At 38.1% G+C, this 25,936-nt stretch overlaps 1 protein-coding gene and 1 long non-coding RNA gene across 6 annotated transcripts; one reads left to right on the forward strand and one right to left on the reverse strand.

Moving 5' to 3' along the window:
* Positions 1–25,897, forward strand: LOC131370347 (protein mono-ADP-ribosyltransferase PARP11). Of its 5 annotated transcripts, XM_058417622.1 has the most exons (12): positions 26–640; positions 892–1,012; positions 1,108–1,183; positions 1,388–1,460; positions 1,578–1,705; positions 2,536–2,687; positions 3,552–8,218; positions 8,858–8,998; positions 11,629–11,786; positions 11,863–12,195; positions 23,760–23,893; positions 24,893–25,897. In XM_058417622.1, exons 1-7 carry the CDS (start codon positions 356–358, stop codon positions 3,866–3,868), a joined length of 1,152 nt encoding a protein of 383 aa, XP_058273605.1. In that variant the 5' UTR covers positions 26–355; the 3' UTR covers positions 3,869–8,218; positions 8,858–8,998; positions 11,629–11,786; positions 11,863–12,195; positions 23,760–23,893; positions 24,893–25,897. The 5 variants fall into 5 exon arrangements, with proteins under 5 accessions (XP_058273607.1, XP_058273608.1, XP_058273609.1 ...); XM_058417624.1 differs by lacking the exons at positions 23,760–23,893; positions 24,893–25,897 and having other exon boundaries at positions 1–124; positions 331–640; positions 11,863–12,581; XM_058417625.1 differs by lacking the exons at positions 23,760–23,893; positions 24,893–25,897 and having other exon boundaries at positions 12–124; positions 485–640; positions 11,863–12,581.
* On the reverse strand, positions 13,426–16,478 carry LOC131370349 (uncharacterized). The gene is made up of 4 exons (XR_009207405.1): positions 16,232–16,478; positions 15,422–15,979; positions 14,179–15,016; positions 13,426–13,564 (listed from the first exon to the last, which is right to left on the reverse strand). It is a non-coding gene; the product is annotated as an uncharacterized LOC131370349 (long non-coding RNA).
* Positions 25,898–25,936: the final 39 nt, after the last annotated feature.

The following is a 25,936-nucleotide window of genomic DNA, read 5'->3' on the forward strand; positions in this document are numbered from 1 at the left end:
GGTAAGAGCCTTGCGTCACGAGTGACGTATACGGAAATATAAACAATAACAACTGAGCTGAGGAAACAGAAACCTAACCTAAATAATGATGACAGTACTGGGGTATTATTACATTTAAATTAAGGTAAATAAGGTATATATTGGTGGTCATATCATAACAATTACACCAATGACCATTACAGTAAACGTACACCTATAGCCAAACAGGCACAAAATAATAATCGGTGTAAAGTTGGATCAGCGTTTGATATTTGATTGTTAAGATCGGTTGGATCTTGAAAGAATAGTGTATCTCATTCGTGTATCTCATTGATAACATGCTATGTTTAGTCACCAGTGTTAAAGATGCCAGTTGATGCCGTCAGATATTGGATATACGTTGCGTGAGCATCACGATCCTAAAACAATAGCACATTCAAGTCCAGCTGTTTGCTACAAAATCCTGTCTGGGTCCAGCCGTCTGCTGTTTATGTCTTTGCCACAGATGCATTGCTCCGTAACTGACAAGTGTGTTCAGCATGTTCAGCAACTGTGTCCCAAAAACAATGATGAGGAATCCTGCGAGGAGGAGATGGACACATCTGAGCCTAACTGGCATTGGTTTTACTTGGCTGAATGTGGAGTGTGGCATATGTTTGAGGTACGTGTCTTTTATGCGTTTAAGTTGAAGTCTTCAAGAGAGCTCGATTGTGGTCCTGTGTGTCTGGAGAGTATCACAGTTTAGTGAGTTTCCTGCTCCGAAACATAATTGAAGTCAGTTCATGCTGAAAACCTAGGTGGCCAGGAGATATACAGGATATAGTGGTTGATGCTGGTTTATAAACTAAACACTTGCATATCCTTTGTATGCTCAGTCTGTTTGACAGCTGCACTGTTTTGTGTCCTCTGTAGATTGATCCCAGTGCAGGATGTTCGGTGACCAGTGAACAGATTGAAGCAAACTACAACAGGAATCAGCATGGTTCCATGGATTTCTATACACCTAAATACAGCTACAGATTAGATTTTTCAGGTGGCATTCTAAACAACACACTAAACACAGCGATCTCAAATTTCCTACAGATGATGAAGGTGATCTGACATGACTTATGTGCCTTTTATTTGTAGTTATGAAGCAAATCAACGTCACAACTGGAAAACAGAGACCAATAAAGAGGGCTCTACATTCTGCCACTGGATTTAGGTAAATCGTGTATGCAAAACACATCTATCTATCTATCTATCTATCTATCTATCTATCTATCTATCTATCTATCTATCTATCTATCTATCTATCTATCTATCTATCTATCTATCTATCTATCTATCTATCTATCTGTCTATCTGTCTATCTATCTATCACACGTGTAGTGCATTGACATTGTTGGTTTTATTCATTTGTGCTCAGATTTATCTGTGATAACCTGGCTCTGCCAGTCCCTTGTCACTGGGAAAGAGTTAACACAGATGAGCCATATCAGGTATATAACATATATAACATATAAAATGTGGAAAAATTCAGCTGGGCTAGATAGCATAGCACACATACCAAGAATTGCATTCTTTCTTAATATCCACCTTTTGTTTCTGTTCAATAGCTCATCCCTCTGTGCAGAGACACATTTGAATACAAAGAGGTGGCCAGGCTGTATGAGAGGACCATGTCTCAACCTATAAAATCCATTCAGAGGATACAGAACCTGGACCTGTGGGAGTTTTTCTGCAGGTCTACACCTCTGTTCTTTTATGTCAATGCTTTCAGCACATTTTCACACTTTGTTTCTTACATGTTACATGATCTAAAAGAACTTGCATGTTCTTGAACACACAAGAAAGTCTTTTGGAAAGAAAGTCCAGCTCACTGTCAGAGATGATTGCAGAATGGTCCTCATGACAATAATTTAATCAAACATTAGCAAATATATTGGCAACAAATTATTGGCATTTCAAATAAAAAGAGTAATAGAATGCAATGAGGTATGCTGTTAAAAGAAACTAATAAGATGGTGGGGTGGAGTGATGTAGCCCTATATATAAATTATATATATAATTTAAGAAGATGTACTTTAACATATAACAGTTATAGAATATTGTAGTATAATATTATATATAATACATTAATATATTATAATGTCTCACCAGATTTTTTTTCTCTTTTTTTTCTACTATAAACAGCAAGCAATCAGGATACCTCAAAGCTCTCTGTCCAGGGAAGGAAATGTGAAAATCTCAAATTAAGAGCTCTTTGTGTTATGTACAATGCTATTTAATGACACTGAAGCGTCCTTCCAAAAATGTCAAAATAACATCTTCTCAAAGAAAGCTTAAAAATTGACACAATGAAATTGTGTGACTATATAAATGCTAATAATAAAAAACGAGCACATTAACATAAACCAGTGATTTACATTGCAGCCTGAACCACACTCTGAGCCGTGCTGTTATATAAAATTAATCAACAGAGAGAATTGAGAATTCTACAGTGCTGTGGTATAAATTGTAAATAATGAATGCAAATATTTGAAAATTATTGTTTTCATTTTTTTTCTATCAAAGGAAAAAGGCCCAGCTGAGAAAGATAAAACGCATTATAGATATTGATGAGAGGATGCTGTTTCATGGGACAGGTCACAGTAACATTCAGGCTATTTGTACATACAACTTCGACTGGCGACTTACAGGAAGTCATGGTGACGTCTATGGAAAAGGTACATTTTTTTATGTTTTTGTCCCATTTTAAGATGACCCATGAAAACGTGTGTGTATATGCAGACAGAGAGAGAGACAAAGAAAGAGAGTCCCTCTTAAACTACTGGAACAGCAAAGCCAATTAATCTGTTTGCACTGTACACCATAAATGTACACGCTATACACATTTGAGATCAGAGATGCATACAAGAATTTTGGATTTCAGCTTTTATTTCCTAGTCTGTCAAACAACATAAAATGTAGAACCTTTTGGATCAGACCTTTAAATTTTTAGGTGAGTAAAAATATAGGAAGTCTTGAAGTAAATTTAAGTTGCTTATACCTTGCTTCTGATAACTGCATCAAGCCTGTCTCTAATCTCATCGCCATTACCAAATTGTTAGTTGCTTCTTCTGTGATTTTTTTTTTTACTGCAGCCTTTGTCCAGTTATTGGGGGTTTCTCCATCAGTCTCCTTTTCCCCTGATGAAGTCCTTTGTTGTGTTGGCACTGTGTTTTGGATCATTGTCTTGCTGCATGATGAGGTTCCTGTTCCTCATGATTAATTTGGATGCATTTCACTCTTAACTGGCAGATGAAATATTCCTGTAAACCTCTAAATTCTTTCTACTGCTACTTTAATGTAAAATGATAGAAATATGAAGAGCGTTTTTAATATCAGGCATTTTAATATCACTCATTAATAGAGCGATTTTATTTCCGGGCATTTATATGTAGATGTGTTAAACAACATAGAACGGAGCACAAGTCTTAGGATTAGTTCATGGTTTTCTTACTGTTTGGGGCAGGATGTGTATTTTCAGCATTAAATGAGTGTTAACAGACATATTTATTGTTTATTTTTGTGTTGGTCTTTTTCCACAGGAAGCTATTTTGCTCGTGATGCCAAGTATTCCAGCAAGTTCTGCCACTCCACCAGCAAGCATAACTTCACATTGCAGAGACACGGCCTGGCACCGCCAATATTCCAGAGTGACCCGCCATACAAGTGCATGTTCCTGGCCCGGGTGTTAGTAGGGGAATACACAGTAGGTCACCCACACTTCTGTCGCCCGCCCTCCAAAGACCTGAGCATCGCCAATTTCTTTGATAGCTGTGTGGACGATATGGTCAACCCAAAGATCTTTGTAATATTTGACAGCAATCAGATCTATCCTGAGTACCTTATTGAATTCTACTGATGAAGAAGAAAAGGACAATTTGAACTAGTTATATAAATGAAGACACAGCAAAACAGCAAAACCCTAGTATGAAGAGCCATGACTTGTCTGTGTGTCAGTGCCAAAGCATGTACATGATGAAAATGACTTACACAAGACAGGAAATGTGGGCTTTAAATGCATACTAGGGTGTCCCAGCTCCAGTTCCAGAGTCTAGAGTCTAGAGTGAAGCACAGTTACCCCTTTTCCAAAATGAATATATTCTCATCTCTTTTTTGGGGGTGGATTTCTCCCCATTTCCTCCAGTTTGGTCTGGCCAGTTGCCACCCAATAGATAACTCACCTATCATAAACCAGCTACCAGCCAATGTGGGTGGGGCAAACGTGATTCCTCCAAGCCAACCTCCTCATGTTTTCACTGCTGCTCATGCTGTGTCTCAGAACAGCATAACGCACACAGAGGAAAGCATCATCAGCCCTCTTCCACATATATGACCTCATAGATGTCCTTGATTGGCTAGTGTCGCTGTGATTGATAAGGAGAGGTTATGCTATCCCACCCACCCAACGAGGAATGGAAACTAAATGCCAGGATCCCTTGCATTAATACTTGACCCCACTAAAGCTCTTGTGGCTGCAAGGGCACAAATCCCCACAGCCACATTCCAAAACATAGCGTGAAGCCTTCCCGGATGAGTGAAGTTTGTTATAACAGCAACAACAGGGATTTTCAACAAGCACATATGGCTTTGATGGTTAGATGTCAACATATTATTATATTATTTATTAATAATAATAATGGCTTCATAATTTTGTATATTATATTATATTATATTATATTATATTATATTATATTATATTATATTATATTATATTATATTATATTATATTATATTATATATTATAATTAGATATTAATAAATACAACAGATAAGTTGGGACACACTGTATGCACATTACAATTTGTGTGATGGTCTGTAAAAACCTGGCAGATGTCACTGTGGCTGAACTCTGGATTTCTCCAAGTTATTTTTTGATTGTTTGTTTGTTTATTTATTTATTTATGTATTTATTAAATATACATATCACATTAACTGAGTGCAGCCAAATAGCTAAATAGTTTAAGTTAAACTCTCCTGTCACCTTCCTTAGAAGCCAAAATTGTGACCACGATTTAAATATGATTATTGTGCATCTCTGTTTTCCATATAATTTTATGTCATTTGTTTATTTGTTCATCTACCTCACAATAATTCTACCTCATGCCATGCAATTCCGAGCATTTCTGTTAACCTCATTCAAGGCACACTAATACTGTATTGCAGTAAGCATTAAAAAAAGGATACCAGAGTACATTTTGGGGAATAGGGATTTTACAAATTGCCTGTCAAATGTACATCATAGAAACTATGAAATGGTTGACTTTTTTCACTGCTGCTCTGACCTGCACAGCAAGCAAACATTGCTTTTAATCACTTTCAGATTTGTTTGCCCCACTTTTCTGTTGCATCTCTAATATATCCCACTGATGTTAACTATGTACAGTTTATACACTATATGGCCAAAATTTGTTGACACATTGACCATCACACCCATATGTTTAGCACACATTTCTTTAGACTGTCTTTTTATGTTGTAGCATTATTTTTGCTTCACTTGAACTAAGAGGCCCAAATCTGTTTCTGCATGACAGAGGCCCAAATCTGTTTCACCTCACATCAGTGCCTGATCACACTAATGCTTTTGTGGATGTATGGGCAAATTTCCACAGCCATGATCCTGGAGAGCCTTCCCAAAAATGTGCAGGTGATTATAACAGCAAAAGAGGTATATGCGAGTGTGAAGGTCTGATGTCCATAAACTTTTGGTGATATAGTCAGAAACCACGGACAGATTTTATTGAACAGTAATGAACACGACAGAAAGCAAAGGCATCTTTCAAGCAGAAAAGAAATGAATAATGATGAAAGCACTAACAGTACTTAACTACATACTTAATTACGGAAAATTCCTCCACCTCAATGAGCAGGGTGTGATGATCTGTTCAAATGTGGAAGTTCAAAACACCTACGCAAATGACAATCATTTCAGTTTCATTTCTCACTGGCCCATCTGATACTTTATTGTGTAAGTCAACTCTTCCAGCAGCTTATTTTCATAACTTGTACCAGCATAATTGGATTTCTACACAAACTGTGTGAAGGTGTGCAGATCTGTTTCCCAGTTATGCTACTGAAGTCATGTTTCCCATCAGATTTAACTGCATGAAAAACTTGTTAATGGACTGATAAGTTGAGTCATGTGTATAAGAGCAGAGAAACACACTGAAATGTAGTAAAACACTGTAGTACAGAGTCCAGTTTCACTTTCCTTTAGCATCTTCTCTCTGCTTTAATAATGACTTCAGTCAAAGGTCAAATGGATAGACTAGCTCTGAGCTTTTGGTGACTCAGTGGTTAAGCTTTTGTGTAAGTGACTAGAAGGTTGTGCGTTGTGCGACTCCCTGAAATCTGGGCCTCTAAGCGAGACATTTAACCCTCATCTGCTTGGGTCTGTGTTTGGATTGTCTTCGGCCTCACTTGGCAGTCACTCTGCATAAGGATTTGCTAAGTGAACACAATAGAGAACTTGTGTTCGTGTACCTTGAGAGGTTCTTCAATGTGGTTACAGAGATATTACACAAAACCGCATGGTGTCTACAAGTACAATAACTGTATACACTGTATAGTCTGCATAGTCAACTACAGAATTATTGGCACCTTTCCTACACATGTGCAAATGTATTATTTAATAATGTGCAATTGGTAGGGTTTTTTCTATGAAACACTTTTGTTTTTACACTACTCACTTTTTGGTTGAGAGTCTATCAGCATGGCACATCTCGATATGGCATTATTTCACTTATTTCTCTTTTTTGCAGCAACCTTCTAGATCTATCAAAGTGTAAGGGCATCTCCTTTGTACAGACCACTGTAAGTCACCCCACAGATTTTCGGTTGTAATCAGGTCTGGCCTCTGGCTAGCTGATTCAGAAATATTGAGCAAACCATTCCTTTGTTGATTTAAATGTTTGATTTGTGTCATTGACATGCAGAAAGGTGAAATCCCTGGTAGAATGGTGAAACACTGAAAGAAACTTACCCAAAAGATTGAGTGATGTAGTGAAAGCAAAAGGTTTAGTGGTGGTTAAGATTTCAGTTTTCACTTAACTTTAAGGCATTGAAGCAATGATGTTTAGAAAGGCTGACAGCAAAGGGGCGAAAATAAACTGGTGTTTGCAACTATGTTAAATATTGTTTAGGGGTGTCAATAATTTTCCCAAATATGTATGAGAATATAAGTTATTTTTGCTAAAGATCACTAGCTTTTATATAAGCATTTTTCTCTCTTTAACAAAAGCTGCCAATACTTCTGGAGTTAAGTGTACATATTTGTATAGTAGAGAGATCTATTGTCTATGTCTGTGCATGTTATATATGTAAACTGCAGACTATGAACTCTGATTGTAACAGTGTGTGTATATCTAGAAAAATAATAGTTGTTATACGAAACAATAACATCTATTACAGTGACACAGCTTGGGCTGGAAAACACACAGGTGATGTCTGCAATAAATGTTCCCTCCCATCAGACAGGAGTGGATGTTCATTACTTTCGTTTTTACATAGTTAGTTTAGTTTAGAGTGATTGTACAGGGAATCTTCTATTCATTAACCATAATGTCTGTGATCGGGTGGTTGGGTGTTAGATTATGGACACTGAATCTATGGACACTTCTGAGACTTCTGACTCTCCCTGTTTCTGGTTCTATGAAGCAGAGTGTGGCATTTGGCACAGAATTGAGGTATTGTCCTATTTCATTACTATTCCAAAACTTGTTTCTACCTGCTTTCTTAAAGCAAGTTTTCCTTTACAGGATGATCCAGTGAACCCTCTCAGCAGCTCAGATTTGGAAAGGCTTTACTTTCACAACCAATTTGGAAATATTAACATTAACACAGCAGGTTGCTGTTTCAGAATTGACTTTAGTGGTAATGTATTTTATCAAGCTCCTATTTAGCAATAATAACCATGAAGACTTTAAGAATAAATAAAAAAATATATATTGTTTGTGATATAAGAAATTTGAAGCTCAACCTAAAGACAGGAAAGAAACAGAAATTAAAACGCTCTTTACACACTGAGCGTATGATCAGGTCTGTGTAATTACTGCTCTTATTCACTTACCTACACCATATGATTTGTTGTTGCCTTTCTTATGAAATGAAAGTGAGAATGCTGCCTTTCTAATGAAACAGATGCAAATGTGCAGACCAACCTCCATCTGTACCTGCACACTGGGAGAAAATGGACCCTGCAGCACCCTATCTGGTACAGCTTCATATCCGAGAAATTAATTAAAATAAATAAAAAAAATTTCACTATATTTGTCAAACCATTTTTTTTTCCTTTACACTTTTAACTATCTAATTCAAATAGTCTATAATTTGGCTCCAGTTTTTGGCCTTTCAAGTGCTCTTAGACAGTTAAATAACATTTTAATGACATAGCTTAACATATTTGTATATATATGTGTACTGTGACTTATATAAAGCTTTGTCTTTTATGGTGTTTTGTGGACAATTGCAAATAAGATGTAATTTATGGGTGATGGGCATTCATTAACGTGAACATGAGCACAAAGAAACTCAACATTTTCTAAAATGTTGTAAATCAACAGGACATTTGTAGTTATGTTTGAATTATGTAAAATCATGCTTATTGAGCAGTGCTCACATCAGATTACTGGTCCTGATAACAGTTCAGATGGGATATACTGAACAGTGTGGAACATATGGTGAAATGTTTGTGGACACCAGACCATCACATTCATATGTGGTTCTTCCCCAAACTGTTGCCACAAAGTTAGAAGAACACAACTGTAAAGAATGTCTTTGTGTGCACACATATAATACAAATTTTAAAACCTACAAAGCCATTCGTCAAATAATGTCTCCTGTTCTTTTTCAGGCTTTTACTGTGAACTGGCAATCAAGTGAGTTTAAGGAAGTGGAGAGATATGTGAAGGAAATCGGTCTACTGCGGGAAACCCTGAAGGCTGTCTACAGAATACAGAATACAGAATGTTGACCTCTGGGAGCTTTACTGCAAGTACTGAATACTAGTTCATTAAAGGCTTTCTTTATTTTTATAATTTACTGCTATTTCAGAACTTTCTCAGTCCAGGTCATAGGATATACGTATACAGTATATTGCTATAAGTTTTGGGACACCTGCCTTTACATGCACATGAACTTTAATGACATCCCATTTTTTAATCTGTAGGGTTTAATATGGAGTTGTCCAACCCTTTGCATATATAACCGATTCAACTCTTCTGGGAAAGCTTTCCACAAGGTTTATGGAAATTTTTGACCATTCCTCTAGAAGTGCATTTGTGAGGTCAGGCACTGATGTTGGATGAGAAGACCTGGCTCATAGTCTCCGCTCTAATTCATCCCAGGGTTGAGGTCAGGACTCGGGTTGCAGGCCAGTGAAGTTCCTACTCACCAAACTCACTTGTCTTCACTTCTCAATGTCTTCATGGACTTTGCTTTGTGCATTAGTGCGCAGTCATGTTGGAACAGGAAGGGGCCATCCCCAAACTGTTCCCAGTTGGGAGCATGAAATTGTCCAAAATTTCTTGGTATGCTAAAGTATTAAGTATTAGTTCCTTTCACTGGAACTAAGCGGCCAAGCCCTGAAAAACAACCCTACACCATAATCTCCCCTCCACCAAACTTTACACTTCGCACAATGCAATCAGGCAAGTACTCAGGCAAATAAAAATTAAAATAAAAATAAAAAAAGAGATTCTTTGGGATACAAAGAGGTGTACCTTGTGGAGGTGTCCAATTAGATCATTTTGGTACTAGATTTGGGTCACAGGGTCACATGACCTAGAAGCTATTAAAGAAATAGTGTTTTTTTTTTTTTAAATAAAAATAAAAGGAGAGATTCTTTGGGATACAAAGAGGTGTACCTTGTGGAGGTGTCCAAGTAGATTATTTTAGTACTAGTTTGGGATCACAGGGTCACATGACATAGAAGCTATTGAAGAAATTGTGTTTTTTTAAATAAAAATTAAAATAATAAAAAAAGAGATTTTTTGGGATACAAAGAGGTGTACCTTATGGAGGTGTTCAAGTAGATCATTTTGGTACTAGATTTGGGTCACCGGGTCACGTGACCTAGAAGCTATTGAAGAAATAGTTTTTTTTTTAATTAAAAAATAAATTAAGGATAGCAAATTAATTCACATGATACATAATTAATACTATCAATTAATTCAATTTTTATTTATAAATAAACAAATGCTGTTTGCAATGCCGCATGCCATATGTATATTTAAGAAGAAATTAGAATAACTGGGGAACGTAGTCAGTTAAGTAACAAGTACCATATTTCAGTCGTACAGATATTTGTCGACGGTTCCTAAACTAGCGCTTCCGAATGTCCGTCTAATGTCCGAATATCAAACTAACTTCACCGCAGTTCTGATTATGTTGTGATCACGAGAAAACAACTTTTGTTATCTCGAGATCACAAGAAAATTAAGTTGAGATCACGTGAAAACAACTTTTGTTATCTCAAGATCACGAGAAAATTAAGTCGTGATCTCGAGAAAACAACTTCGTTAAAACAAAAGCAAAAAAAATAATATCACATGGCCTCTCTGGGCTTCCGTAGTTTAATGAGTAGAACGACTACAACAACCCGCTAATCAAGACTGAAGTCTGACTGGACAGGACTCTCCTGAACCTTATTGGCTAAACTGAACCATATAATTAAAACGTCAACATTACATATTACACTTTATTTAATTGTTTGAATAGAAAATTAATAAAATATCATGTTTATAGTCAAAAATAAAAACCCGCCAGTTGCATAAAAAAACAGCCCAGATTTTATCAACCCGCCCAATGCACTTTTTTCCCGGTGAGATGTGACCAAAAGCAGCCCAATGGAGCAGAAACGCGCCAATCTGGCAACACTGCTTGTGAAGTCGGCGTCTCAGGCTTCAGATTGGTGTTGGTGTTGCATGCTCTTGACAGCACTTCAGATCGCGTTTTTGCGTTTTCTTGTGGATGAGATTTTTTTTTAAAATGAAGGAGGAATAACTCTGTTTATAAAATACCTGTGTACGTGTGGACTAGGCCTACATGCCTAGGTGCTTGATTTTATACACCTGTGGCCATGGAAGCGATTGGAACACCTGAATTCAATGATTTGGAGGGGTGTCCCAAAACTTTTGGTAATATAGTATACATATGGAGCATGAGCAGCCTACACACAATTCACCAAGTTCAAGTCATAAACTAATAACAAGCCTTGATTGTTAGCTTAATCTTTGTCAGTTAATGGTTTCTTTTTTATTCAGATTCATGAGGGAGCTTCAATCCTTCAGTTTCTCAAAGCCAAAGCTCGAGCACTCGTTGGCTTCTTCTCCTAAAAATCTAAATAAAGGCTTGTTTGTGGAAACAGTTTCATTTTCAGTGAAAGTTTGTAATGGATCAGTTTTTTTCCATTACAAATTCATTTTGATTGAGAAATAAAGCTGTACTGGGGCATTAACTTCATTATGTACATTTGCAATTTTTGGGGGAAAAAAAGCCATTCTGAAATATATACTGTATAGTGACATTGAAAAATATCTACTCAATCTAGTTTGTCAGAACATTTCACTGGTAATCTATTTTCTCTCTCTATCTTTAATACGTATATTAATCCTTTTTCTGTAGGAAAAAATCCCAGCTGATGAGGATAAAAGGTCAGTCAGACATTGAAGAACGAATGCTCTTTCATGGCACAGGCAAAACCAATCTGCATAATATTTGCACGTAGAACTTTGACTGCAGACTGTCTAATTCAAGGAGGCGTGGTCACGTTTTGGGCAAAGGTTAGTTGGGGTTGATATTTTGTTGTCCTCATACTATATTTGGTTATTATTATAAAAGTTGTTCATTTTCTTCTAGGTACATACTTTGCCCTACATGCATCCTATGCAGACAAGTACAGTAGAGCTCATAGCCAAAAAGGTGACAAAACACAAATAATGTTCCTCGCACGTGTAATTGTTGGGAAGTACAGACTTGGACGTTCGGATTTCTGCAAACCTGATGGTGACCAAGATGAAAATATACATGACAGCTGCGGTGACGATACTTTATACCCTCGGATTTTTGTTGTCTTTGATTCTCACCAGATATATCCTGAGTACGTGCTGGAGTATGGAGGGTGATAGGGTGAGAAAATGATCATGGAACACAGAGAAACATTATTGGTCTGTTGATCTGGGGCTATAGAAGGTAGGAACAAATTTTTGTCATTTAGCTTTATTTAATGTTAAAGTTTAATAGTCTAGATAATAGTGTTGGGGACAATTTGGTATGGTCTGCTTGCATTAAATTTCTTACAAAGATCCAGATAAGCAGCTAACATGATTAAATGGCAGCAACAGTAATCTTTTAATGGTTAGATATTAATGACTTTTAAATAAGACATTTTTGTATTGGTGCACACTTCTGCTGGGTCACAGCAGTTAACATGAAACAGGAAGAAAATATTGCATATGTCTCTGCACCTTCAAATTTAAATATTTTAATCAAAACGTACCTATTTGACTGCTCTGGCTCCCTCTGGTCCACATAAGCCATAACTGAGGGTAGGCCTAAGAAGCTGTTCATGATTATAATCTTTACAGCCTGCTGAGTTGCTGAACTATGCTCTTTTATTTTCATTGTTTACGTTGATGGGCTCTGCGACTATTTTCACATGCTTTATTCAGTCAGGTGAAAGAGCAGGTGACATGGATACAATAAAACCCACATCTGGAACACGGTCTGCCAGTTGACGGGGCAAAATCAGAAAGGTGTGATCCAAATGAGCTGCAGGTCATTGAAATTAACTAAAACTAAACCGATAATCACTAACGTTATTCATTTATAAGTTTGCACATTCAGCACAATGTGTAGTTTTCCAATAAGTCCATTGATGGAGTTCATACAGTGATAAAGTGATTTTCAATACTACGCATTGTCATGTTACTAGAAAGATGTTACTACTTCTTTAAGGCAGGCGGAGGCAAATTGCCACCAACTTGAAGTCTTCACCCACCCCCTCTACTACATATGCTTTGTAAGTAACCTTTTAAACAAAATATCAGAGCTGAGCAACTGTGTTCCACTTATTTCTAAGAAGGAAACACAAATGGTCACTGGACATCAAGAGACTTGCAATATTGGCAATATAAGTTTGCTTTAAAAAGGAATCTTTGAAATTATATTACAGTTTTAAATAACCAACATACATGCAATTTATTTTGTTGTATGTTGCAAAAAAACTGATTTTGCACTTTATATTTATGGTTTTATATATTATAATGTTAAAATCTCTAATGTGCAGGATTCTCAGCATCTTTATTTAGTCAAAGTAGTCCTCAATGTCAATTTCAGGGTTAAGCAACTCTTCCCCATAGGATGACAAATCCATCTGGTTGGGGAATAGATTCTCAAAGGTCTTTTCCAGGTCAATCTCTCCGATAAGGACAGCCCCCATAATACGGCCTCGACTCAACACCACCTTCACATACTCCATGCCTTTAGTTTTGGTGCAGCGCACCAGCAGTTCATGATCCTCACCCAGGCCCTGAGCATTAAACTTTCCCAGCAGCACCACCTGTAGGATACAAAACACATAAATCCCACAATATGCCACTGTGCAATCGTATAATTCTTCCCCAGAAAATATGAAATTGGAAGTGAAATAGACAGAAGGTGAGACTTCTACAGGAAAGCTGGACAGTGATATGAGAGAGAGATTCAGGAACAATTCAAACAAGACTTAAGAGTGTGCAAGTACCTAGCTAACTGAAGAAAAGTACAGTAATATTAAAAGTGGTTTATGAATGATTTGGAAATTATGGTTTCCATCCTGATAAATCACTATGAACTGTATCACTATTGCCCTGACAGTCTTAAAACTTTCTACTTTTTTCTACTACAGGTACTACTACTACTAATAATAATAATAATAATATGATGATGTACAGGGAGGTAGACTGTAAAGAATAGATAAATATGATATAATGCTCTAATGATGTTATCTAAATCACTGTTCTGTGTATAGAGTGGTGATTGCATGAAGTCCTGCTGGGAGTGGACTGCTTCAGTCTAACACGCTTACTATACATGCACTTTGTCTGATACCTGGGAAAAAGATATAATAAAGTTGTACCTGATACTCAAAATATAGAGAGTTATGTTTCTATACAAGTATGCACACTCACACACCTCCTCTTCTCCCCTTAGTCTGATATGTCTTGGTGCCAGTCTGGACCTAGGGCACTACCAAGCCCTGCTGCACCTGGTGTGAAACAACACACTAACAACATTAGTATAGTACATTATCCTAAATGTTTTAAATATGTGCAACAACGGCCACAGTGTCAGGAATCACTGGGACAGTCCCCTGCCAGACCACTGGAGGGGGTGCTGGCAGGTGAATTGGCAGAGTTTGTTGTTTTCCCTTGTACTTTGTGACACGCCCTCCTTATTGTTCTGCCTTCCTGCCTTGTCACCAATTCCCCATTTACCTTGATGTTTTGCCCTATACAGTGGAACCTCGCTTAATGAGCATAATTCATTCCCGAATCTTACTCGTAATGCGAAACACTCGTTAAGCAAAACGAGCAAAACACAAGTTTGGAAAAATGTACGATCACAAGTGACATTAAGATGCTGGCAGAACGAGCGCTAAACACAGACGGATCGCCGAGAAGCCGCCTCACGTTGTCTCGTCGTCACTCGTTATGTGAAACGTCGCTCGTTAAGCGAGTCATTTTACAATTTGTTTAGCTCGTTATGCGAATCAATCATTATGGGAGGTGCTCGCCAAGTGAGGTTTGGCTGTATATACGAGCCCTTGTGTGCCCGTCTTTGTTTTGTTTGTTGTTTTGCCATGTTTCCAAGTTTGTCGTATGACAGTGCTCTCTTGCAGGGCAGTGTTTTCTCAGGCTTCTCCACCTCCAGTGAGGGGATGAGGAATTGAGCAGCTCCAGCATCAAAGAACGTATTCCCTATGGCCTTGTCCTTTATGGCCCAGATCACCTCACAGCCCTCCACTTCATAGCTACACACAAAAACACAAATGGTGGCAAGTGTAGTAACAGATTCAACTACGAGAGTTTCTGTACTGTTATACTGTACACCAATTTAACCTCCTGAAGATTGTCATGATTAGCTAATTATTTGAACTAGATTTTAGAACAGAACACACTAAAGTATTTAGGAACAGAATTGAAAAACAATGGGATTTGTAACAGTGATTTCAGTGCAAATGATCACAGATTACAGAATACTTTATGCAATAACGACAACATAACATTTGTAGCTACAATGGTCGGCTATGCATAGGCTAGTCTGTGTTTAAACAATAGGTTTAATCAAACAATTGTCATTATCTAACATAATATAAGAAAGAATAATTTAAAAGATTAAAATAAAACATTTCTGGAATCTTTAAATAGGAACTTACACAAATTCCAATGCAATTCCTCCATTCCCAATGACTAGCATGTGCTTAGCTATGGAAAGCTGCTTCTGAAATTCCTGCAAAAAGAAAATAAGGTAAACATTACAAGTGAAAATGTGTAAGTGTTTTTATGTCTGTGATCATTTGTATTATACCCTTACAGTTTTTATCCTAACAGTAAAATATTTTGGTAATATGGCTTATAGTAGAGTAGCCTCTTTCTTTCTTTGCACTTCTTTGCACTCTCAGAGTTAATAATAAAAAATCTAACTAGTAGCTTATTAAAAATAATTATAAAATAAAATAGTCAAAAGACATTTCAGGTTTGTATTATTTAGTTCTGCATTAGGTACATTTATTGTCAATTAAGGTTACAGTATAAAGATAATATATGAGGTATGTGTGTATAAATGTTTAATCATAAATGGAGGTGATAAGTTCATTTTGTGGTGGTGTGGTGATTTGGGAGAGAGAGAGATATACCAAACATTTCCACTAATAAACCTTAGAGATTTTATGCCATTATAGCAAATACCGACCATGCCACCTGGGATTGGTTACCTGGGAAAAGACCAAAAGACACAGGTTCAAGTTCTCAAGTTCTCCAACATGGACCAAGAAATATGGATACTTTAATAATAAAAATATAAATCTTTATTACATAAATAGTGCAAAATTATCCAATACAGTTTAGTAAGCATAAAAAAAAGAATTTAACACAGACAGAAAGAAAGGGAGGAAAAAACATCAAGCAACATTCTACTTAATGCAACTTGATCGAAAAGCATACTATCAGGTAGAGCTGGGGCTTACCAATAGAGAGGTAGGCTAGGCGCAAGGATGAAATTAAAACAGTAGCTAACAGAGTGACAAAACACTTAAAAGAGGGGTAAATAAAGCCAAAGCATCAGCAAAAAACAAGCATTAGAACCGAAGCATAAGCACTGAAGCAAAACAGAAAGGAAACAAGCAAAACAGATGCAAAACAGCAGTGTTGAAGCTGGAAGACAGGCTGTAAGTGATGCAAAGCCAAGGGCAAGAGGGAAGGCACACTCACAGTCTGATTAATTACCAAACAATTGTAACTAGGTCCCTAACTAGGTCCCAATAATGAGTAATGGGGGCATGACCGGAAATGTAAGTGAGCATACAACACAATCTACCTCAATCTACACTTCACTACAATCTACCCCCCACTTTTGAACTGTCAATCTGATGATGAACTTCAACCACCAAACTCAACGTTTGCAATAAATTCTCACCTCCTCCATGACAGTAACAGATACCAATACTGGGTGTACTTCTACCTGGGACTCATCTACAGAATTAACTGGTTCAATAAAAACTGGGTCAGGAAGCACGTCTGATGACAGAAGGCTAACCGGAGCGATTGAATAGACCGCACCCCCCTTCGGAGGCAACTGTACAACCTGATAAACTGGGCTCTAAAGATCTTGAATCTTATGATGACCCCTGTTACCATACACCTGAAGGTACACCAACTGGAGATCATGTTTTGCCTTCCATATATCTGCCATGATCTTTAACCGCCCTTGTGCACCTTCAAACACCACTTGTAACCTGCTCCGGTGCTCCTGTACCCACTCATACACACTACCAACAATCGGCTCTTGTACTCTACACAACAAAAAGTCCATGGGCAGCCGTGGTTCTTGACCAAACATTAAAAAAATGTGGTGCATCACCAGTGGATTGACGAGGAGAGGTGTTATAACAAAAGAGGAGCTGAGGCAAACATGCAACCCAGTCTCTCTTTTGAGAAGCTGGCAGTGCACGCAGCAGATTGTGCAGAGTTTGGTTGAAGTGCTTGCACTGGCCATTCTCTGCTGGATGGTACAGTGTTGTGTGAGATTTCTTCACAGCAAACAGGCCACAAAGCTGACGATTTAACAAGGATTCAAAATTATGCCCCTGATCGGTGTGGAGACAGTTTGCTACCCCAAAAGTATAAAACCACTCAGTGACCAAGACCTAAGCCACAGTCTCAACCCATTGATCCTGTGTAGGAACAACAAGGGTATATTTTCTAAAAATGTCTGTCATCACAAGCACATTCTCAAGTCTGGAACTAGATGGCTCAAACAACATAAAATCAATGGCCAGAATTTCATTTGGTTTGGAGGCCAAAAGATGACCCAATAAACTTTGAGCTAGTGGCTGTGTACCTTTACTAGACTGGCATTGCTTATACTCCCAACACCAACCAGCAATATCTGATGACATACCCAGGCAATAACACCGCTGAAGTACCAATTCCGCAGTACACTCTATGCCTTGATGTCCATATTGAAGATGCAACTGAGTAAAAATCTCAGACTTCAATGCTGCAGGCAACCGCAACTGTACGGCTTTTTCCCCACCATTTGGAGAATAGACCCTACGATAAAGTATACCATCCTTTTCCACAAAATGATCCCATTGACATAGCAATGTCAAAGCCATGGTTGACATCTGCTGATGCTCCTCTGGCCCAGGACAAGCTTTCCACCTCCAAAAGGGTAAGACCATCAAAATAACAGGGTCTGCTTCCTGCAATAAACCAAATTTACAGAGTGAGTGACCGGGCAAGGTAGCAATCATTGATTGTTTCCACAACAGATGAGGCCTCCACAACCTGCTGCAATGATACAGGCAAAGCCATCCCTGGGATTAATCCACCCATCAGGAAGGGTGGTCATGTCTCACCGGGAAAAAGTGCATTGGGCGGGTTGATAAAATCTGGGCTGGTTTGTAATGCAACTGGCAGGTTTTTTTTATTTTTGACTATAAACATGATAATTTATTAATTTTCTATTTTATGTTGACGTTTTAATTATATGGTTCAGTTTAGCCAATAAGGTTCAGGAGAGTCCTGTCCAATGGGCGGGTTTTAAGCGGGTTTCACTGTCTACATGTTAACACTGAAACCGGAGTTTTCGAAAAACTTCACCCTGGCAGGAGTTTTCAGAAATGTTCGGTTTTAGTGACCTGATGCTGCGTTTGCGCGTGGAAGAACGGCCAAACCACATAAAAAAAGCTGTGGTTTTAAAAATACCCGCATTTGTGTGGAAAGGGCCTTAGTCACTCAATCACAGCCCACTTAAGTGCAAACTTGGAGCTATAGTTTATATTGCACTCAGTGTGTCTCAGACCATGGCTGGCATATGCAATGGCTCGCACCTTACCTTCCTGCTCTTGGGAAAGAACCGCTCCCAGTCCCCCATAACTAGCATCCACCTCCAGAATGAATGGTAGGGAAAAGTCTGCATACACCAGTAGCGGGGCTGTGGTGAGCTTTACCTTTAACTCCTTATAGCTCGTCTGGCACTGCTCACTCCAGGCATCAATAAATTCCAACCCAACGCATTTCTTAGGCTTGATCTTAGTACCAGAGAATTCTGTTACCAGCCTATGCACCTATGCAGATGGGCTGCAATTTTACCAAATCCCTCTACAAAGCACTGGTAGTAGCAAGCAAAGCCCAGGAAAGAGTGCAATGCAGTGTCATTAGATAGACAATGCCATTGTGACACCACCTGAACTTTATTTGGGTCAGTTGCCACAACCTCAGCCAAGAGCACATGGCCCAAGTACCTCACCTGCGACAGCAATAAGGCACACATTTCCAACTTGGCCTTAAGACCCTCTCTCTCTAATTGGCTTAAAACAACTTCCAAACATTCCAAGTGCTGCTCAACAGAAGAAGGAAATACAATGATATCATTAAATACAGAAGGAATGATTGGCACTGCTGCTCTCCAAACAGACATTCCATTAGACTCTGAAATGTACTATGGGCATTGCATAGCCCAAACGGCATCCAATTCCATTTGAATAATCCGAATGGGGTGCAGAATGCAGTCTTTCGTTTATTCCCCTCAGTGACAGGAATATGATTGTAGCCACTGGCCAAGTCCAAAGTGGAAAACAACGGTCACCAGTCAACATATCCAATGACTTCTCAATACGAGGCAATGGAAATGCATCCTTTCTAGTTTTGGAATTTAACTGACAATAGTCCACACACATGTGCAGTCAAAAGTGGAAATGATTGTTACTTCAAAAGAAAAGTCCTGACCTTGGTCCTGGCCCCACGGCTTGAAGTATTGTAGATACCATGGAATCAGTATCAATCAGGCAGGAAACAGGCACCGCACTCATCACAACCAAATGTGGGCAGGAGGACATTAGATTTTACACAGGGCCAAAAACGTCCAACATGTCTGAGCCACCATTTTCCCCATCCAAGTTGTGGCTCAACAGTTCTGTGGGAATACCATCCTGGTATCTGTTCAAGGTAGTGAGGGAGAAGAAAGGGAAACACACTCCCCATCACAGTCCCTAGCAAAATGACCAGGTTTTTGACACCTTCTACATACAACTGAACTGCTACGAAGGGAGCAAGCACACGGAGGCTAGTCCCGCAATTGGGTTACACTTTGAGTAAGCTGGGTTAACTGCTCCTTCTTGGGGTAACTTCAGCAACATCTCTCTAAGCTCACATTTTAGATTGCTGGAGGAGACTATCCTCCTCAGAACACGCACCACCTTGCACACCATATTGAAACCCATGCACCAGTGGAACAGAATGGCTATGACCCCTCGCTTCCCCAGGTTTGCCCTCACATTCCCACCCAATATTTTCACTGCACCAGACGACATGCTTTCAAAAAGCGATCCACAATGACCAAAATTGTGGTGTAGCCATGTGAACTGGGTAAGCCAGTGATAAAGTCAGTAGAGAGGTGTGATCAGGGGCGTTGTGGTGTAGGTAGAGTTTCTAATAACCCTGCCAGTGGCTGACAGGGGGACTTTGGGGCAATGTTTTAGGCAGTGAGGGGATCAGTGAGTGAGCTCCTTACTCTGCCATGAAAATTTGGGGATGTGGATGTGAAGCCAGGGAAATCCTAGAATTATGGGGTTGGTGGGAGAAGAAATGACGAAAATCTACACCCTCTGTGTGGAATAATCTGACCTGTAGGGAGATCAGGGGGGTTTGATGGTTGATGTAACCGTCCCCAATGGGCTTGGTGTCCATTGATGTGATTCTGAGAGGTGCTGTGCAAGGAATGTTAGGAAGGTGCATTTCTTATACCAGTTGCCAATCGATGAAGTTGATAACAGATCCAGAGTCCACAAGGGCTGAGAGAAATCCTACTTGGTTGGTAAAAATGCAGTTGTACAGGTAGCATAAGACTAAGGGGACAAGAACTCAGGTTCACCTTAGAAGCACATTGTCTGGGTTTCTTTGGGCAAACAGCAGAGTGCTGTCCAGATTGCCCACAGTAGAAACATAGCTGAAATTGAAACAGATGCTGGCGTTCCACTGGGGAAACTCAGAAAAACACTGAAATGTAGTAAAACACTGTAGTACAGAGTCCAGTTTCCACTTTCCTTTAGCATCTTCTTTCTGCTTTAATAGTAATTTCAGTCAAAACTCAAATGGATAGACTAGCTCAGAGCTTTTGGTAACTCAGTGTTTAAGCTTTTGTGTAAGTGACTAGAAGGTTGTGTGTTCAAATCCTAGGACTCCCTGAAATCTGGGCCTTTAAGCAAGACATTTAACCCTCATCTGCTTGGTTCTGTGTTTGGATTGTCTTCGGCCTCACTTGGCAGTCACTCTGCATAAGGATTTGCCAAGTGAACACAATAGAAAACTTGTGTTTGAGTACCTGGAGAGGTTCTTCAATGCGGTTACAGAGATATTACACAAAACCACATGGGGGCTACAAGTACAATAACTGTATGCACTGTATAGTCTGCATAGTCAGCTACAGAATTATTGGCACCTTTCCTACACGTGCAAATAACTGAATAATTAATAATGTGCAATTATTTATTAGGGTTATTATTAGGGTTTATCTATGAAACATTATTACACTACATTTTTGCGTGAGAGTCTATCAGCATGGCACATCTCAATATGGCAATATTTCTCTTTTTTGCAACAAAGTGTATAAATCAAAGTGTAAGGGCATCTCCTTTGTACAGCCTGCTATAAGTCAACCCACAGATATTAGGTTGAAATCAGGTCTGGCCTCTGGCTAGCTGATTCAGAAATATTGAACAAACCATTCCTTTGTTGATTTTGTTTGATTTGTGTCACTGACATGCTGAAAGTTGAAATTCCTGATGATGGTGAAACGCTGAAAGAATCTTACCTAATGTAACGTCTGGGTGCCCCTGGAGTCAGACCCACACGCAGGATTCAAATAAAGCACTGCTTTATTAACATAAACACAAGCCATGGGGCAGACTAACCTAATAACTAGACAAGACAATACAAAACAAGAACAGAAACAATGACTGACAAAGACAGGTACCTAAGGATCCCTATATATAGGGCAAACATTAGGGATAATGAGAAACAGGTGACACAACGGGAATGAGAACAATAGGGAAGGCGTGTCACAAAATACACACGACAAAGCAGGCTCCAGCAATTCATCTGCCAGCACCCCCTCCAGTGGTTTGGCAGGGAACTGTCAAGCTGTTCCTGACACCCAAAAGACTGAGTGATGTAAAATCAAAAGGTGTTCAAACTAATTATTTTTATTTTACCATCTAATTCAAATAGTTCATTATTTGGCTCCAGTTTCTGGCCTTTCAAGTACTGTTAGACTGTCAAAAAATATGTATTTTATTGACATAGATGTAAGTACAAACTGTGTCTTATATGTGTACTGTATCTTATATAAAGCTTTGTCTTTTATGGAGTTTTGTGGGCAATTGCAAATAAGCTGCAATTTATGGGTGATTGGCATTTATTAACATGTGAACATGAGCACAAAGATTTCCAAAAATGTTGTAAATCAACATTTATTGTGTTTGGAATATTTCCAACAATTACACAAAACTTTATTAAAAGGTTGGTTTATGGTTTTGTAAATGTCGATTTTCAAAATCATTAAAATTCTCATGAAGGGCACCAAGGGCAAGTCAAAATTCAATTTAAACACAATTTTGCAAACTAACTAAGATTATAAATCAGTCACACAAACATCTTTTTTTTTTTCTCCTGTGAATAATCCACTAGTTGCGATTTAGCGAATTAGTGAGGGTTTGTGGGTAATGTGCCTAAAGCATTATTGAGTAGTTTTCCTTCACATCACCATTCACAATTTATTGCTTAGTCTGCTTAATTAGCTGGATTTCCAAGAATATGCAGCTCTGGATTTGGACTTCTCCTCAAACACAATGGATCCATGTCTCTTCACATGTCTCAGACATCCATGGTGCTGAATGTACAGCAGATATAATTCCAACAAGGGAGCACTCAATCCTACCCTAGCCACACAACCTAAACAGCATGCTAGTCAAAAATGCCTGTCAAGTCAATATAGCAAAAAGCCCAGAAAGTAAATTTACTTTTTAGGTGAATAACAACCTAGTCGCAGACATGACTTAGATAAACTTCATAACTCAGATGCTAAAAATATACTTAACTCAGCTTCTGAGTTTTGAGGGTGCAGCTTTTGGAATGGTAAATGTAATCGAAGGTTGGCAATAGGATGCGTTTCAGCCAAAATCATGCTCATTGAGCAGTAATCAGGGATGCAACAATACAGTTAACCCACGGTTCAAGTACCTCGGTTTTTACTCACGGTTTTCGGTTTGGTTCGGATGGCTTGGCAAATTAAAGTGTTTTTGTTTAATTATTCTTTGCTTAGGTGACAGGAACAGTAAGAATATTAAGAAGGGAAAAAATGGTTTTAGTTGCAATTCTCTTTATTTTCCTTAAATGCAAAAATCAACTTGTACACATTCATAGTACAATAAAATAAAATAATAAAATAGTGAGATATAAAAAAAATTGATATAGCACACAGCACGTCAGCTTCATGAACTGCATGGACAATATTCACTGCATTTATAAACTCTTCTGCGAAATTAGAGCTTGTATGACTTTCTTACAGGGGACGGGTTTGGAGTACAGCGCTCTTTATTTCCCAATCCGCTATGTAATGAACAGTAACGGTGAGATAACTCTCTGTTGTCCGTGAGGTCCAACTATCTGTTGTTAGAGCAAGGCCTTGTGCTTTAGCCAATTCGTTTTCGATGTTGTTGCGCGTCTTTTCTTAGAGATCGGGAATTACCTCTGTGCTTTTTGGATGCCTGTGTTACCTGCTCTGCCATCCTGCTTCCAGACAGTGATATCGCAGGGTGATGGAGCTGTAGATGTGTGGTCATGTTGGAAGTATTTCCATTTGAGTAACTCGTGTGTAACAGTGCTTGCACTATGTATTACTGTCATTTTTTTGTTTACCATATAATACCATATAATACAAATTTAAAAACCTACAAAGCCATTCATCAAATAATGTATCCTATTGTTTTTCAGGCTTTTATTGTGAACTGGCAATCAAGTGAGTTTAAGGAAGTGTAGAGATATGTGAAGGAAATTGGTCTACTGCAGGAACCCCTGAAGGCTGTCTACAGGATACAGAATGTTGACCTCTGGGAGCTTTACTGCAAGTAGGTACAATATCAGTGAAGTTGTGACACTTGTTCATTAAAAGGCTTTCTTTAATTTTATTATTTTCTACTATTTTAGAACTTTCTCAATCCAGGTCATAGGATGTACGTATACATATGCAGCATGAACAGCCTGCATGCAATTCACCAAGTTCAACTCATTAGCTAATAACAAACCTTGTTTATTAGCTTAATCTTTGTCAGTGAATGGTGAAGAAAACAAGGTAGTGGTACTCTAGGACAAGTAAGTTTTAGAATAATAAAAAACTTCCAGAATTGCTGTGACAAAAAAAAAGAGTTTCTTTTTTTCAGATTCATGAGCAAGCTTCATATCAGTTTCTTAAAGCCAAAGCTCGAGCACTCGTTGGCTTAAGTGAAAGTTTAAAGTGAAAATTAATCCGATTTTTTTCCATTAAAAATTCATTTTGATTCAGAAATAAAGTTGAACTTCAACTTCATTATTAACATTTGTCTTAGAAAAAAAATCAAACAAATGTCTTCAAGAACATAAAAAAAGGCATTCTGAAATATATACTGTATACTGACAAATATCTGAAAAATGAAAAAATCTGAAAAATATCTACTCAATATAGTTTGTCAAATTATCTAGTCAATAGTTTGTCGAAACATTTTACTGGTAATCTATTTTCTGTCTCTATCTTTAATACGTATATTAATCCTTTTTCTGTAGGAAAAAATCCCAGCTGATTAGGATAATTAGGATACATTTGGTTATTATTATAAAAGTTGTTCATTTTCTTCTAGGTACATACTTTGCCCTACATGCATCCTATGCAGACATGTACAGTAGAGCTCATAGCCAAAAAGGTGACAAAACACAAATAATGTTCCTCGCACGTGTAATTGTTGGGAAGTAGATCCAGACTTGGACGTTTGGATTTCTGCAAACCTGATGGTGACCAAGATGAAAATATAAACGACAGCTGCGTTGACGATACTTTATGTCCTATGGTTTTTGTTGTCTTTGATTCTAACCAGATATATCCTGAGTACGTGCTGGAGTATGGAGGGTAATAGGGTGAGAAAATGATCATGGAACACAGAGAAACATTATTGGTCTGTTGATTTGGGGCTATAGAAGGTAGGAACAAATTTTTGTCATTTAGTTTTATCTAAAGTTAAAGTTTAATAGTCTAGATAATAGTGTTGGGGACAATTTGGTATGGTCTGCTTACATTAAATTTCTTACAAAGATCCAGATAAGCAGCTAACATGATTAAATGGCAGCAACAGTAATCTTTTAATGGTTAGATATTAATGACTTTTAAATAAGACATTTTTGTATTGGTGCACACTTCTGCTGAGTCACAGATGTTAACTTGAAGTAGGAAGAAAATACCTGCACCTTCAAATTTAAATATTTTAACCAAAACTTACCTATTTGACTGCTCTAGCTCCCTCTGGTCCACATAAGTCATAACTAAGGGTAGGCTGAAGAAGTTGGTCACAACTAAGCTCTTTTATTTTCATTGTTAACATTGATGGGCTCTGCAACTGTAATTTTACACTTTATTCAGTCAGGTGAAAGAGCAGGTGACATGGACACAATAAAAATCCATGTCTGGACCGCAGACTGCCAGTTGACAACCACAGCTCCAGTGCAAAATTAGAAAGGTGTGATCCAAATGAGCTGGAGGTCATCAAAATAAACTAAAACTAAACAGATAATAATAACTAACATTATTAATTTATTAGTTTGTGCATTCAGCACAATGTGTAATTTTCCAATAAGTCTATTGATAAAGAAATTCATACAGAAGTGGTTTTCAATTACTAGAATGATGCTACGTAGTACTTTTTTTTAAAGGCAGGTGGAGGCAAATTGCCACTAACATGAAAAGTCTTCACCTGTCCCACAACTGAGCCCACCCATTCAGCTACATATGCTTTGTAAGTAACCTTTTAAAGAAAATGTCAGAGCTAAGCAACTGTGTTTCACTTATTTCTAAGAAGGAAACACATAAACGGTCACTGGAAATCAAGAAACTTATCAAGTTCATTGCAATATTGGCAATATAAGTT

This window comes from Hemibagrus wyckioides, linkage group LG19, assembly GCF_019097595.1.
Source record: "Hemibagrus wyckioides isolate EC202008001 linkage group LG19, SWU_Hwy_1.0, whole genome shotgun sequence".
NCBI lineage: Eukaryota > Metazoa > Chordata > Actinopteri > Siluriformes > Bagridae > Hemibagrus > Hemibagrus wyckioides.